The 15,769-nt window shown below is 47.4% G+C and overlaps 1 protein-coding gene across 4 annotated transcripts in view; it reads left to right on the top strand.

Moving 5' to 3' along the window:
* Nucleotides 1–15,769, top strand: part of LOC142587498 (acyl-CoA:lysophosphatidylglycerol acyltransferase 1-like) — a 150,942-nt gene that overhangs the window by 123,887 nt on the left and 11,286 nt on the right. For all 4 annotated transcript variants that reach the window (XM_075698553.1, XM_075698552.1, XM_075698556.1 and 1 more), the window contains exon 5: nucleotides 2,203–2,318. In XM_075698553.1, coding sequence (XP_075554668.1) covers nucleotides 2,203–2,318 — 116 coding nt within the window. The remainder of the gene's footprint in view (nucleotides 1–2,202; nucleotides 2,319–15,769) is intronic.

Here is a 15,769-nt window from a genome sequence, read left to right as displayed (position 1 = left end):
AAGTAATCTCGATGAGCTGATTAGCCTTGCACGTGCACCACTGCTTGCAGTAAGTTTTTTTGTTAGCACGTGTACAAATTTAATCTCCTAAAACTGCAGAGCATGGCTTAGAGCATCACTTGTAGAAGAGATTTGCACAAGTGAAGCGCATTTATGGGTGGAAGGAGTCTGGTAACATGATTCAGCACTTAATAGACTTTGCAGAAGGAGTCTGGTAAAATTGATGCGCGAAAAGGTCACATCGTACTTCGTTGATGCATCCTCACATACTGTAGTACGCATGTTTCACGCCTGACTTCTCTGCACGATGCATCGGTTTTGTAAAGTTTTGTAAATAATTTGTGAGAGGCAACTTGTACCAAATTTGGGGTCAAATAATGCTTTTTGGCACAGGTTTTACTCCAGAAAATACTGACCATTCCTTTCCATTGGCATTTCTGGTCATTGGAGTTAGCTGCCTCTCTTTTCGCTCCATGGTCTGACTACTGTTCAAACTTGACATAAACAAGTGAACTGCTCCCTTTAGGATCACACGAAAACAGCCATTCACATAATGCAAGAGCTTCAGGGTTGGCCCGAACTGAGCGAAGGTGAAATCTTGTAGTGCCTCCATCACTAAATTAGCAGCTGTGGTCAGTATCAAGGCTCTTATAGCAGTTCTGAGAAGGTGTTTGGAGATCTTCTGCTCAACTGTAAAAACATGTTTGTGACAAGAGTAATTCTAACAGCCTTTGGGTGAATCAAAACGGAGTCTTTGGGTAGCATCAAATCTGATTACAGGGCAGCCCTACAGACCCTTACTTGAGTGTCACGCTTCTGAATGCTGACTTTACGTCAAAGTGCCCCAATAAATCAATCAATCGTTTATTTTCAACAGAAGTCTGAGATCCCGCAGGCCAAGAAAGGTTGCAAACCACATGAGGGTACCCGAGCGCCTGCATATATGGCAGTGATTTCACATGCCAGATGTCTACAAAAGTACATTAATGCATTATGACAGTGGAGGAATTCCTTTGAAATTATGAACATAGAAATGAAAAGAAAAAAGTCTTCTCCTTCGGTTATGCCAATGAATACATGAAGACGTTTCTCATTTCATTACTGGTTTTGATGAAGGCCGTCTTTCAAGTCATACCACCTAACCTGACCTGTCATTTTTCTTTGTGCCCACCCCCCTCATGTAATATCCCAATTCCCAGGACTTTTGAGGTAGTATTTCTGATTTGTGCCTCTTGGGGAACTTGCCCCTATAAGAGATGTGCGTAACCACTATGGGACAGATGTGTTAAAATAGCAGTTTTTCTCCAAGAGTAAGTATGTTCTGGAAACCATTTGGAAGTACATTTTAAAAATATACTCTGCAATTTTGTTGAAAGAATAATCCCCAAAAATGCAGAACCATGTGTGTAAGTTATCAGCTGCCAAACAGTTGTGCTTTCTTAGGCATGAGGCAAGACAACTTTTTCCTTGGTGCTGTCATGTTTGTTTTACTCTACACAATGGTTCGATGTCGGCACTAATCATCAGGCTTGCGTATACATTGTTCTCGTTTCAAAAGTTCTCATTGTATCATGGCAGTGTCGTCTGTTCTGCCTCCTTAACATGTGTTTGCTATGCTGCACAAATGCTGAGAATGCCGTACGCGAAACAGTCAAACGTCATATTAAAAATTTGTCGAAATGCAGCTTTCTTCCTCTTTGCACTCTGACATGTCCCATGTGGTGAAGTGACCAACCCATACTGCGGACAACTCTTACTCTCGTACTGTGACTTCGTTTGTGTACTATACACAATCACACTCTCTCTTTGGCTCGCCTCCCCCCGTCGTTCTCCTGCAAGGAAGTGGTGACACTGAGGGCAGCTCCAAATACAGGCCTTCCCCAGCCTGCACATTCTTCACCTCAGCTGCGCTACACAATGTCCGGATACCAGCTCCCGCTGCTGCCACCCACCCCCATCATGTCATGGTGGAATGCGCCACTGCCTGCTTTCCTCCCCTTCCCTTGATCCTTCAGCCCCACCGCACTAGCGCGCAGTGAGACGATGCCCTTGACGACGGGCCTCTTGATGTCTGCTGCGCCCTGATCTAGCAGGCGCGGGATGCTGCGGGAATCGTCATAGCAGCCCTGGACTAGGGGCCCCTGCCACAATCCCTGGACTAGTCGGTAGAGGTGTTTATCTCTTCCACTCTCCTCCTTGCAGGTATGCCAGGGCCAATGGCTACCCCATCCTGGAGCATGTGACACTGCCGCGTGTGGGCGCCATGAAGACGGTCCTCGAGTCACTCAAGGCAGAGAACCTGGCCAAGACTCACAAGGGTGAGAAAGGTCGCGCTGCTAATCGGGCACCGAGCAAGAAATAAATGTGCTCAGGAGGAAGCCCCCTTCTGCTTAGCAGTTGAATGTGTTTTACGGGGGCGGTGTGCTGTGCAAGTACCATACTTACTCAATTCTAATGCACCCTAAATTAGGTATAAAGTAGGTATAATTTTCACTGCCAGAAATGACGAATGAAATGCCTTAGGTATTCCATTCACCAGTTTTTCATGGTAAGAAAGAGAGTTATAGCAATTTGTTCCTACTTGAAAAAACAGAATTTATTTTATCTGAGCTACAATAGACAAGGCATCATTCATCATCACTGTCAGATGCGTCCTTTTCACTATCAAGAGTCCCAGAGTGCGCACTTTATGGCATTTCACATACCATATTTCTTAAACACTTTGCAGCCCCCCTTTCTTTACAGTGAAGCTGTTAGCCTCTTGGCGGTCGGCATTTTTCGTGTCCGCGTCTGTTATAAAAAATGTGGACTGATCCCAGTGGCACTGTAAGGCCGGGAGTATTGGCTCATACCCACATGTAAGGCAGAGGCTTCAAGCAGTCGGCAAAGTCAAGTGACTAGTGCATATATTATTTGGAATCATGCATACAACATACGTAACACCATACGTTTCAATAAAGAACAAGCATAAAACAATAATCCGAACCACATAATTGATGATCAGGTGCTCCTGATAACAACGCGAAGCATACACCAATCCCCGCGAAAGTTTCCTGGTAAAGATTATTGCTGCACAAGCTACCATGCCGACAGCAGCTTGCGGTGTTGGGAGTAACATCTCTAGTCTTTCGTATATAAAAGAACCAGCCTAGTAACCGATTTCAAGATTGTTGCAGCACCGCTATGAGTGGTGGCGTGCTCTCAAAATTACCATTACCCCATTTATTAATACCATTACTCTAAAGAAGCAAAGCATTGCGTAACTCCCTCAGCAGTTGTAATAGTGGTTTTCATCAGCTTTGCTGAACATTGACATTCAAAGGGCAAGGATGGCAAGTCATTTTTTTTAACCTGCTGTAGTAGCTTAGTGGCCTTGGCATTGCACTGCTGAGCTCAAGGTCGCAAGTTCGGTCCCGACCGTGGTGGCCACATTTCGATGGGGGCAAAATGCAATATCACTCGTGTACAGTGGAACCCCGTTCATACATTTTTCACCGGACCGGGGAAAAAAAAGTAACAGCCGGGAAAACGCAACAGTGAGGAAAGCTCCGAAAATGAATGAAAAAAAGTGCAGCTTCAACTATAGACAATTTATTTCCACAGAGTGCGCTTAGGACCTAAAAAAAAGTCCAGAATTGTGGCTTGCTGTTTCTTTCGCTCGCTAGAAATCGCCACACGTTTCTCAATAGCCTGGAAGGCCGCATTGCTGTCAGCGTCGCTGTGAGGTGCGACGTACCTGCGGAGGAGGCCCAGAGCTGCGACGGCTTTTCCAAAGCTATGACTTGGCAACTCCCCGGCATCATGCGGCTCGTGCATCGCAGTCTGTGACTTCACTCGCGACCGAGACCCCAACGATCTCGGCGATGCTCTGACACTCTGACGTCACGACGACAACATCCACGGCGACGTAGTCGTCGTATGTGACCGCCATTTTGGCTTTTGGCAAGTTTTGACCGGGCTTGGCTATGGAGCTGGCTGTAAGAAGCCGCATGCCAATTCGATGGCGGCCTATCGAACTGGCGTGCGGCTTCTTGCAGCCAGCACCATAGTCAAGCCCGGCCAAAACTCGTCAAAAGCCAAAATGGCGGTTGGAGCGCATTGCCTACTTTAGCCCAGGCGGGTTCGGGGGGCTAAGTTGCGACGTATCATGCGGGAACGTTTTCACAGCTACGACGTAACAGCGGGGTTCCTTATACACTGGATCCTATGGAAGCTATGCCGGGACCAGATGAAAACGACGTAGCAGCCGGAAAAACGCAGCAGTGAGGAACGTAACAGCGGGGTTCTACTGTACCTAAATTTAGGTGCACGTTAAAGAACCCCAGGCTGTCAAAACTTATCTAGTGTCCTCCAGTACAGCGTGCCTCATAATCGGATCGAGATTTTAGCACAAGAAATCCCAGAATTTATTATTATTTTTTAACATTGCAGACCATGGCAGCCTAACCAACTTGTGGCATGGACACAGAGCTACTGCAGCTCCTATAGCAGGGGCGCTATTTGGGACGCTGTCAAATTTAGCAGGTTTGTTGGCATTTTGAGCCAATCAGAGAAGGAGCAGCTGCCCCTTGAGGTAATCAGAGATCACCAGATGACAAATTCGGAAACATTCTGGAATTTGATAGCGTCCAGAGTAGCACTCTCACAGCAACGTATGGGTTGGATTAAAGTGCATAAATTTTTAATGCCATTGATAACATCTTGTCACTGTTGCAGTCTTGGTTTCATACTCGAATTGAACCCTTTGAGGGCCGATTTTTTTTTCACCATATGTGACCACCCTGGTAGATTTTTTTTATTGCAGGTTCCAATTCTTCTTGGGGACTTATTTCGAAAAAAATTTACCTGAATTTTTCTAGGGTGACTGTAAAGTGAGAAAAAAAACCTTTTGCGTTGGTATATCTATGCACTCTTCATTCATGAATAACAACAATAAAAAAGGAAATAAACTTATCAGAATTAAAAATTTGATGCATTTTTATGCACATAGTTGAAGGCTTTGAAAATCTGCACACGAGAATATTTGGCAAGTCTCAAATGGTTCCTGCTCTTACATTAATAGGTACGTCCATAGCGTAATCGAACTGCATAGGTGCACACACTCAAGAAAACTGTTTGGTTGTGTACCCATCAAAAAAAGCAACACGTGTGACAAACTTCCGCTAATCTTCATCTTATCGCCAACCAGCTAGGGCAATTAGATTTCACGAGTCTTAAAAAAAAAAGAAACGGACGCGTATGCACGGCGGCATCCTTCCTATGCGCACCCCTGTGAGCACTACACGAGCGAGAAACAAGCGGTTGCCCTTTGAGCGATTAGGAACGAGATAGCCATCACTTTTGCAAGCGAAAAAAGCCAAAACCGTCTGCGAAACAAAATCCAAACGGCCGCTCGCACGCGTGCACGCCAGTGCGTGAGTGGTAGTATATAGACGCATGGGAGCAAGCTAGCGCTAAAACAAACCATGCAACGAAAACCGAGAGGGCGAGGCACGCGAAAAAAATTTTCCGTATACCCACATAGTGGCAGCACATGACAGAATAGACAAAGTTAGGAAATTGGCGTGCTTTTTAAACGTACAGACGGCGCCGTAAATATACGGCATCGACCAATTTCGGACTTGTTCGCGGCGCTGTATATTTACGTCATTGACCGTCGAAGGGTTAACGCAACTGTAACTTTTTACTAATTTTCTTATGAAAGAAAAGTGCACATTAGAAGCAAATAAATATGGCAGCTGGAGACGTTTATTTAATGCCAAGCCATTCTTTTGATAAGCTTCTCACTTAATGCCTTTTCTTTGCTTTTACTGTTCACCACATGGTTCCCCTTGGACTTCCATATAAAGACTCAATAATCCAGAGTTTAGAAACCAAGGAGAAATATTTAGGTACTATAAGCAAGGTCTTGTACACATCCTAGTCATAAACTTAAACAATCTTTTCAAAATGCTGTGGCCGAAGTGACAAAATCGTATTAAAGGGACACTAAAGTGAATATTAAGTCAACGTAAACTGTTGAAATACCATTCCAGAAACCTCGAAACGCTTGTTTCATGAGAAGAAGAGACTTATTTTAAGAGAAAATGAAGCGTCCGCGTACCTTTAGCGTAGTTCAAATCGCCCACCATCCGATCGAGGAGTGGTGACGTCATGGTCTCATGGTGACGTTGCGCCGTCGGTTAGAAAAATGGCGCCCGCAGACGGCGCTACGGCTTTTCTGTGCAAAACGCAAACGCGCGGCCAGAAACAGTCAAGACAGAGCCGACAGCAGCACGAAAGCGGAACTATGGTGGCTAGCGGAAGGGAAAGCGCGCGATGATAAGCTGGTTCTTTATTTTATGACACCAACTTCGACGCTCATTGCAATGGATGACCCTGACAACGACATATTGGCTCGCGATGTTGGGCTCGACTTCAGCGATTTAAGCACTGATGAACGTGACCTGCTGCTGCTGGCTCGCACTGCCGGCGTCATTGCGTACTACTACGACGGCAACTGTATGTCATGGCTGTACATATTCGCACATTTGTAGCTTTTCTTTCGTGAAAACCAAATGCTGCACTCACCGCCCTGTCTTCGACCTGCAGTTGTTCTTGCGCTTCGGAGAATGCGGGCAAGACTGACGGAACAGCGCTACGGAAAAGCATTGCTTTGAAAGGCACTCCACACGACTTCAGTGAGTCGGCGTTGAACTCGTGATCCTCTGGACGAAAGTGCAGCGAGGACACTATGCGATTTTTCAGCTCTTTGCCAACGCGCTGTGACAGAGGTACGGCACTTGACCACTTCGAAAGGAGAGGTTCACGCGTTGGCACACAGTGATAAGTAACATTGGATTCGCCACTGCAACTGCCCTTGGCAAAGTTCCGCGGACCGTTCGCGCATCCCATGACATCACATGGACGTGGCATTCTCGCTGCTTGCTCCAAATGCAAGTTTCGTGAGCCAGCAGAACCGGCGCAGCACGATGCGATAACAAAACAACTGAAACTCCAAAGTGTGCGCGGCGCAGAGTCGAGCGAAAACAAATCCTTTCGACCACCCATACTACTCAAGGGTAACGTCAAAATGTTATTTTTTCTTAGAATCGAACAGAAGTAGACAAGTAGCATTTTCTTCTGTCGTATAGTCTAATGAAATGATCTTTTTAATACGAGTAGTTGAGTACTAGTGACATAAATTATGATGAGGAGTGCCTTCGTCATCGGGCTAGTACCGGAATGTCGCTGGGGGGTCTCAAATCGTGTCATGCATTTACCTCAATTTCTCGGTTACTAAAGCTCTATTCGCGATTACATTGATGCCTTAGACGTTCTAGAGCATTGCTTTGTCACTTTAACTTGACTTCGTAGTAACCTTTAGTGTCTCTTTAACCTGATGTGCCGCAAACTGCTTCTTTATGACACGAATAACAGTTGGGCTTCCGCTATATACAGCAGAACCTCGTTCATACTGGCACGTGTACTTGTTTGTCTTTATCAGGCGACCAGACGAAGTTTCACCCCCTAACAAATGTTATCGAACAGTGCAGGACGCGCCTGCATGTATCGGAAGTTTCTGGAATGTTAGCGACGGTTCCATGCGCTGTCTGTGACCAAACCTTGTGTAATCTGACTGCATGTGTGCGCAAAGCGAATAATGTAGAACTTTCTGGAAGGCATGCGGGTCCGAGCAATTACTCTGGAACGTTCGACGACTGATGTATAAAAGCCAATGTGCTTGACCTGCTGATCAGATTTCTGACTATCGCCGACTGTGTTCGCCACTATCGTTGTGCTTTAAGTGTAACTTGCTTTTGAGAGCACAAGTCCTCCCAATAAAGATTTAGTCTTGCCATTTACAGTTCTGCTAGTGTGTTCGTCCCAGTCACTACCACGTGACATCTGGTGGAGGTGCTGGTGCGTTTGTGTACTGGACACCCCCAGAAAGCCGCGATCCAAGCCCGAAGCCTGAGGACAACACCAACATTGCCAAGGACCAGCGAGCTAGCCGTAGGCAGCAAGGCGTGCTACCGGAATACGGACCTCTTCCCAAGATCAGAGGGATCGAGCACAAGTTGGCAACCCCAATGGCTGCTCTAGCGACCCCCATTCTGCTGCAACGACCTTGGGAACCACCCATCTTCCATGGATCATCATCTGAAGATCCAGAAACCTGGCTGGAGATGTACGAAGGAACCGCGACTTTTAACGACTGGGACTCCGATGACAAGCTGCGACATGTCTTTTTCGCATTGGAAGACGCCGCCAGGACGTGGTTCGAGAATAGAGAAGCCGCCGCCTTAACGACATGGGACCTGTGAAGCGGCTTCCTGCAGACATTCACAAGCGTTGTACGCAGAGAACGAGCCGAAGCTCTGCTAGGCACCCAACTCCGAAGGTTCACCGTTAACGCGCCACGACCTCTGATTGGCGAACGACCTCGTGATATCGCCAACTACATCGCCGCCACTCAGTGGAACTCTCGACGACCGTCCCGTTCGCCGTCACCAGGCCGCTACCTGTCACCGCAGCGTCGACCATACACTGGCCCAGCATGGGGCCTGTCTGCGAGCCCGTATCCGGAAAACTCAAAGCAGGAACCGATGCAGGTGTGGTTGCTGTTCATCGAACTGACGAAGATCCTCCGCTGCCGACGAAGACACTGAAAAGGATTTCCCGATGGTATATTAACGAGACGCCACCACCCCAATAAAGCCTGGAAGCAAAGAATATACCAACGAAAGACTACCTGCCGATGCGACGTTCCAGCTTCAGATCAACAAGACGCAGCTGCGATCCGACGCCAAGACCTAACTGCAACATAAGACAAAGAATCATCGACCTCGACGTGGTTCTCGATGGCTATACAGTCATCATCTTAGTGGACACAGGAGCCGATTACTCTATTACGAGTGGACCCCTTGCCGCCTAGTTGAAGAAAGTTAAGACTGCATGGGAAGGCCCTCAAATTTGCACAGCTGGAGGACACGTCATAACGCTGACCAGAATCTGCATGGCAAGAATTACCGTTCATGACCGGACTTATCCTGCCACCTTCGTTATCCTCCAACAGTGTTCATGAGACTTCATTCTCGGCATGGACTTCCTGAACCAACATGGCGCAGTCATCGACCTGAAGTCGAACTCGATAATGCTGTCGGAAGATGAAGCGATACCGTCGGAGAGCTCTGGTAGTTGCTACGCCTGAGTATGCTCGAAGATCAAGTGAGCATCCCGCCTCGCTCCTGCATTGTTATTTCCGTCGGCACTGAAACACCCGCTGACGTAGAAGGCATCATCGAGGGTGACCAACATTTACTGCTAGACCGTGAAATTTGCGTCGCAAGAGGGATCGCTCAACTGCACAGAGGGAAAGCGTAAGTGATGCTAACCAACTTCAACCAGAAGTTCAAGCACATCAGCAAGGGCACGACAATCGCGTACATCCAGGAAATTGTGGAAACCAGCAATGCGTTTGTCCTCTCGGATTCTGCCACATCTACGCCAACGACCATAGTTCCCGAACCAGACTTCGACATAAATCCAAGTCTCCCCATGAGTAAGCAGCAACAGCTCAGAAGTCTGCTTCGACGATACAAAGCCTGCTTTTCGATGTCATCGAGAATTTGACAAACACCAGTCGCAAAGCATCGTATAATCACCGAAGAGTGTGCTCTACCACTCCGCCAGAGCCCTTACCTAGTTTCGACGCGAGAATGTGAAGCTATAAGACAACAAGTTGACGAAATGCTGTGCGACGACATCACCCAGCCATTGAAAAGCCCGTGGGCATCCCCTGTTTTCTTGGGGAAGAAGAAATATGGAATCTTACGTTTCTGCATCGGTTATCGTCGACTGAACAAGATAACAAAGAAGGATGTTTACCCCCTACCATGGATAGACGACGCATTGGACTGGCTCTGCAATACTAAATACTTCTCGTCGATGGATCTCCAGTCTGGCTGCTGGCAAATAGAAGTCGGCGAGAGAGGTCACGAAAAGACAGCCTTCATCACGCCAGACGGTCTCTATGAGTTCAAGGTTATCCCATTCAGACTGTGCTCGGCGCCTGCAACGTTCCAGCACGTCATGGACACTGTGTTAGCAGGATTGAAGTGGCAGACCTGTCTTGTTTATTTGGATGACGTCGTCATCTTCGCTGGAAATTTCAACGATCACTTTAGGTGGCTTGCAACAGTACTAGAGGCCATCAAGTCATCAGGGCTCACTCTGAAGCCGGAAGAGTGCCGCTTCGCTTACGATGAGGTTTTGTTCCTAGGCCACGTCATCAGCAAGTCTGCAGTCCGCCCCAACCCGCAGAAGACTGCTGCTATCGCAAAGATCCTATGGCCCATCGACAAGAAGGCAGTGCGTCGATTCCTTGGCATGTGTGCCTACTACAGGCGCTTTTTCAAGGACTTTTCATGCATCGCTGAGCCGGTAACACATCTAACTAAATGTGATGTCAAGTACAAGTGGGAAACGCCACAGGCCGACGCATTTCAAGAACTCGAACGACGCATGCAGTCGCCACCGGTACTTGCACACTTCGACGAGGACACCGATACTGAAATATGCACTGACACAAGTAGCCTAGGCCTCGGTACCATCCTAGTCCAGAAAAAAGACAAGACTTGAACACGTGATAGCTTACGTTAGCTGGCCATTCTCAAAAGCAGAAGGCAATTATTCTACAACCGAAAAGGAATGCCTCGCCGTCGTTTCTACGGCAAAACTTCGCCCTCATCTTTATGGCAGGCCATTCAAAGTCGTCAGCGACCTTGACGAGTTGTGTTAGCTAGCGAATTTGAAGGATCCTTCAGGACGGCTGGCGTGGTGGAGCCTGAGACTGCAAGAATATGATGTCACTGTAACCTACAATGATATCACATACAGTCAGGACGTAACCACTCTGATGCCGATTGCCTATCACGCGCCCCCATTGACTCGCTGCCACAAGATGACGAGGATCACGACACCTTCCTTGGAATATTAAGCTCAGAAGGCTTCACTGAACAGCAATGAGCAGACCCGGAACTGAAAAGCCTCGTTGAGTATTTGGAAGGGCACATTGACGTTATCCCTAAGGCATTGTCTTCGTTCTCGCTTCAAAACAACCTACTCGTAAAGAAGAACTTCTCACCAGTGCGCGCCAACTGCCGTCTTGTTGTTCCCTCAGCGCTGCGTCCAGAAGTACTGTGCGCCCTACATGACCATCTAACCGCCGGGCACCTCGGCTTCTCCCGGACGCTATCGAGGATACAGGAAAGGTATTACAGGCCGCGCCTAGCCGGCGACGTCGTCCGTTACTTCAAGACATGCAGAGACTGTCAGCGACGCAAGACACCACCGACAAGGCCAGCGGGATTAATACAGCCAATCGAGCCTCCTTGCCGACCATTTCAGCAGATGAAGATGGACTTTTTGGGACCCTTTCCAACGTCAACAACTGGAAATAAGTGGATCGTCGTGGCGACGGACTACCTCACCCGCTTTGCTGAAACGAAAGCTGGCGCAGCCGAAGTGGCGAAATTCTTTGTCGAGAACATCCTACTGTGAAATGGCGCCCCAGAAGTCCTCATCGCCGACAGAGGAACGGCCTTTACAGCGGATCTCACCCAAGCCATTCTGCAGTGCAGTCAGACAAGCCACAGGAGGACAACTGCCTACCACCCACAGGTGAATGGTCTTACGAAGTGCCTGAATAAGACCCTCGCTGACATGCTGACAATGTACATCGACGTCGAACACAAGACCTGGAGTTCCGTCCACGTAACCTTCGCTTACAACACGGCGGTGCAAGAAGCAACACAGATCACACTGTTTAAGCTGGTTTACGGCAGGAACCCGACGACGACGCTCGACGCCATGCTGCCGCACGTCACTGATGAAGAGAATCTTGATGTCACTACCTATCTTCAGCGCACCGAAGAAACCCGACAGGTCGCCCGCCTACGGATCAAGCACCATCAACCTACCGACAGCTGACACTACAACCTCCGACGACGCTACGTCGAGTACCAGCCCAGCAACCTCGTTTGGGTTTGGACCTCGATACGCCGTCGGGGACTCGGTGAGAAACTATTGCGACACTATTTCGCACCCTACAAAGTCATCTGATGTATTGGTGCCCTGGACTCTGAGGTCGTGCCAGACGGCATTTCGTATTCACAGCGGCACCGCGCACAATCTGAAGTGGTGCACATGGTGCCTCTGAAACCCTTTTACGCCCGCTGATGAACTTTCTCATTTTGTTGTTTCTTTTCTACAGGTGTTCTTCTTTATTACGTTCATTTGTTTGCAGCATTGGGTCGATGCTCTTTAACAGGGGGGTATTGACACGTGTACTTGTTTGTCTTTATCAGGCGACCAAGTTTCACCGCCTAACAAATGTTATCGGACAGTGCAGGACGTGCCTGCATGTATCGGAAGTTTCTGGAATGTTATCGATGGTTCCATCCGCTGTCTGTGACCGAACCTTGTGTAATCTGATTGCATGTGTGCGCGATGCGAATAAAGTAGAACTTTGTGGAAGGTGCGCAGGTCCCAGCGATTACTCTGGAACATTTGACGACTAATGTATAAAAGCCGATGCGCTTGACCCGCTCATCAGATTTCCGATGATTGCTGACTGTGTTCGCCGCTATCGTTGTGCTTTAAGTGCAACTTGCTTTTGAGGGCACAAGTTCGCCCAATAAAGATTTAATTTCACCATTTACAGTTCTGCTACTCTATTTGTCCCAGTCACTACCACATGACAATACGGTCCCATTTCGTACAATTTTCCGGCGCGAGTGTCCACAACCGAGAACACAATAAGTTGCCCAATATGGTTATGCTTCTTTTTTACAACCTAACATGTTCCTGAAAAGTGGATCTTGTGGCACCAATGTTCAGTACATCACCAAATGGTGATCATGTGATATGATATATATGTTTGTCAGAGCATGTGGTGTAGTTTCGTTAGAAGCATACTTCATGCTTTTATAGCCAGCTCGATTTCGTTTGGGTTTCCCATTAGCGCTCCTAAAACACTTGCAACAGGAAAGCAACGAAAAGCATTATCTGGGGCCCCACAAGCTTGACGCACGTCAGCATCTTGTGCAGCAACGATTTTCGCCAAGTGGCACGCCAAAAGATCTCCGCCAAAATACCCTGCCCGAAGACGCTGCTAATGCAGGCAGATTTCAAGGAGGGTGCAAAAGTAAGGTTCCAGAAGCAGCAGTAACAACAATGTGCGTCTCGGGTAGCATGGGCCCCACCAGCATCGGTGTCTCGTGCATTGCCAATTCGCGTAGATGTTAGCTGCAGTTGAGTCTGCCAACTTTTTAGTGAATTCAGATCGTACATTTTCCCAGTTAGTATGTTCTTTTCTTGCGCTTCTTCAGAATGTATGGAAGAGGTTCTACTGTGGAGCCAGACATAGATGATCACCTGATGAGGATGCCTAGAACAGAGATGACCAGTGGCTCATGCAGTAAATTGGAAGGGAAAGACAATGTCAACTCTTCTGCCAGCTTATTTGTCAAGTAACCCTCAATCCTCAGGTTACAGAAAACTATGCCTTCGATGCTTCTTTCTAAATATATAACACGGAAGTTGTTTTTCGTGGCTTCCCCTGTGCTGAATTCGAGGAGGTTTGTTGCATTTGAAATAGGGAGTTGGTCTGCAAGCTCTAGAGTGCAGACTCCGTTATGTAGGCCATTGATATGTTGATGAAAGTTGATGAAATTCACAAAATTAAAGAAAGAAAAGGAACTGTGGCATGAAGTTTAGAACTTTGTAACTTAGTAATAAAAAGAATGATGTCACGATTTCGTAAGCTCCGCCTATTGAGCCATACGAAGTGGACAAAATTCATGTACTATTACGCACTCCTCAGAAATATACCACTGTCATATATGTGAGCAGGAATTTTGGAAAACCTGTGTAATCCAAGTGATAATTTCCCATGCAAGCTGTAAACTCGTATTATCAGATTCGTCCACTTCATATGTTCTAACAGATTCAATTTAAGTAACTGCGATATCTGGTTTTGATGCATAGTTACAAATTTGTAACTATTGAACTACAATTTCTTGGCAACTTGCTAATTTGCGGCAATTTTTAAGAAATGTGAAGGCCCTAGATAGAGATTCTGCTTTCTACAGTCTGCAGAAATTCAGCCGCCTTAACTGCAACAAACTTCATTTAGATCAGTTCAGAAGTGGTCTAAAAAAAATGTTTCTGCATTTCGCATGTATTAAAATATGGAAATCAGAGTTAAGGTTGAAGGCCCCTCGCCTTTGCTCAGGGGGTCCGCGAGCCGCGACCAGCACGACAAAGGACCAGTGGCGCAAAGAACAAAAACCGCTTTAATTTACGATATAATGAAACACTCAAACAATTACTGCAGCCTCGCGGCCAATAGCAGAAAAGAACAAGGCAAAGAAGCAAGCAGCAGAACAGCGAGGCAACAAAATATACAAGCCAAAGGGAGCGACGAAAGAACGGTCGTTACAAACTTTCAACCAACACAATCTTTCGGTCGATAACAGAATGCATAAAGCGCAGGAAGCAAGCAAGCACCAAACCAGGCGCACAGACACAGTCCCAAAAGTGAACAACAAGAGCACTCTTTCATGCGGACATAATGCAAAAACGCTTTTCCCCCTGCTCTGCAGCACACTCAGAAAGAAACCTAGATGGGCCACGTCCCACCAGCGCCTCCCCAGGCCCACGCCCAAAAAAAAAAGCCCTGAGTGCCGTCTCCACTGCCTTCTTATCGGGCAGCTGCCTTCCCGGCAGTCCCCGCACGAGTTCTTACGATAACACGATCAGTGCGCATGCTCCATGCGACGAGTGCCGTTGTGGTGCGCGTTTCAAAGAATTCCCCCGTGCACGCTGCAGAGAGGGCCCAAGAGCCCGACAAGGTAAAGCGTTCTTTTTAATGTCTGTGATGAAAAGAAAAAATTTCAACATTTGTACAGTCTTCAGTGACTTAAGATCACAAGACAGTGAACAGCTGTCTGGATCACTTAAGATCGTTTAACCATGTTACTGGCTTACGAATGCCTTGTCCACCCTTTGTAATGTGACAAGGAGCAAGGGTTTTGAAGGCAACCAGGGCTTTCTGCGAGCATGAGGTCCCCTTGAGTTGCACAGTGAGGTGTCAAAGCAGTTTCGCATGGCTTAGTTTTCACCGAGTGAAACAGCGATCTCCATTGCTCTGTGACCGCTGCAACCATTGTGCACTCCTCATTACTAGATTCCACGAAACTGGTTGCATAGTCACAGTGATAGACGCGATTGTGGACAGGGTCCCTTCTTCCCTGCGTTTGGAATGTGCAGTGGAACCTTGTTCATACATTTTCGAAAAAAACACAAGAGAAAACATACTAAACAGGAAAACGTGCGATCCGAACTACCTAAAATATTTGACAGACTCTGCTGTTCTTCATATCTACGTAACGCAAAGCGTCGCGCGAATCGTTGCGGCATGAGACGCCGACGCGTTTCGAGCTGGTGGTGCTCCGCGGGCTGAGACGTGTTTTGTTGCTTTCCTAACGCGTGTTCTTTTAAGAGCGTGATGGCAAACAGACAAAATCGAGCTGGTGGTCAACGCCGGATGCCGCCGAAGTGAAATGTGATGCCCACATTGCCCCGCCTGCAGCAGGGAACGGTGGCGCATTTGTATTATCATCTACTAAAAGCGTGCAGTATGCTAACAATGGCACTGCGCACCATATGTTATGTAAAACAGATAAGTGAAGATGCTTATCGCAATAGGTTTGGCAGCGACGGC

This window comes from Dermacentor variabilis, chromosome 7, assembly GCF_050947875.1.
Source record: "Dermacentor variabilis isolate Ectoservices chromosome 7, ASM5094787v1, whole genome shotgun sequence".
Taxonomy (NCBI): domain Eukaryota; kingdom Metazoa; phylum Arthropoda; class Arachnida; order Ixodida; family Ixodidae; genus Dermacentor; species Dermacentor variabilis.
Note: the sequence above shows the minus strand (reverse complement) of the source record. Positions and strands in the feature narration are given on the sequence as shown.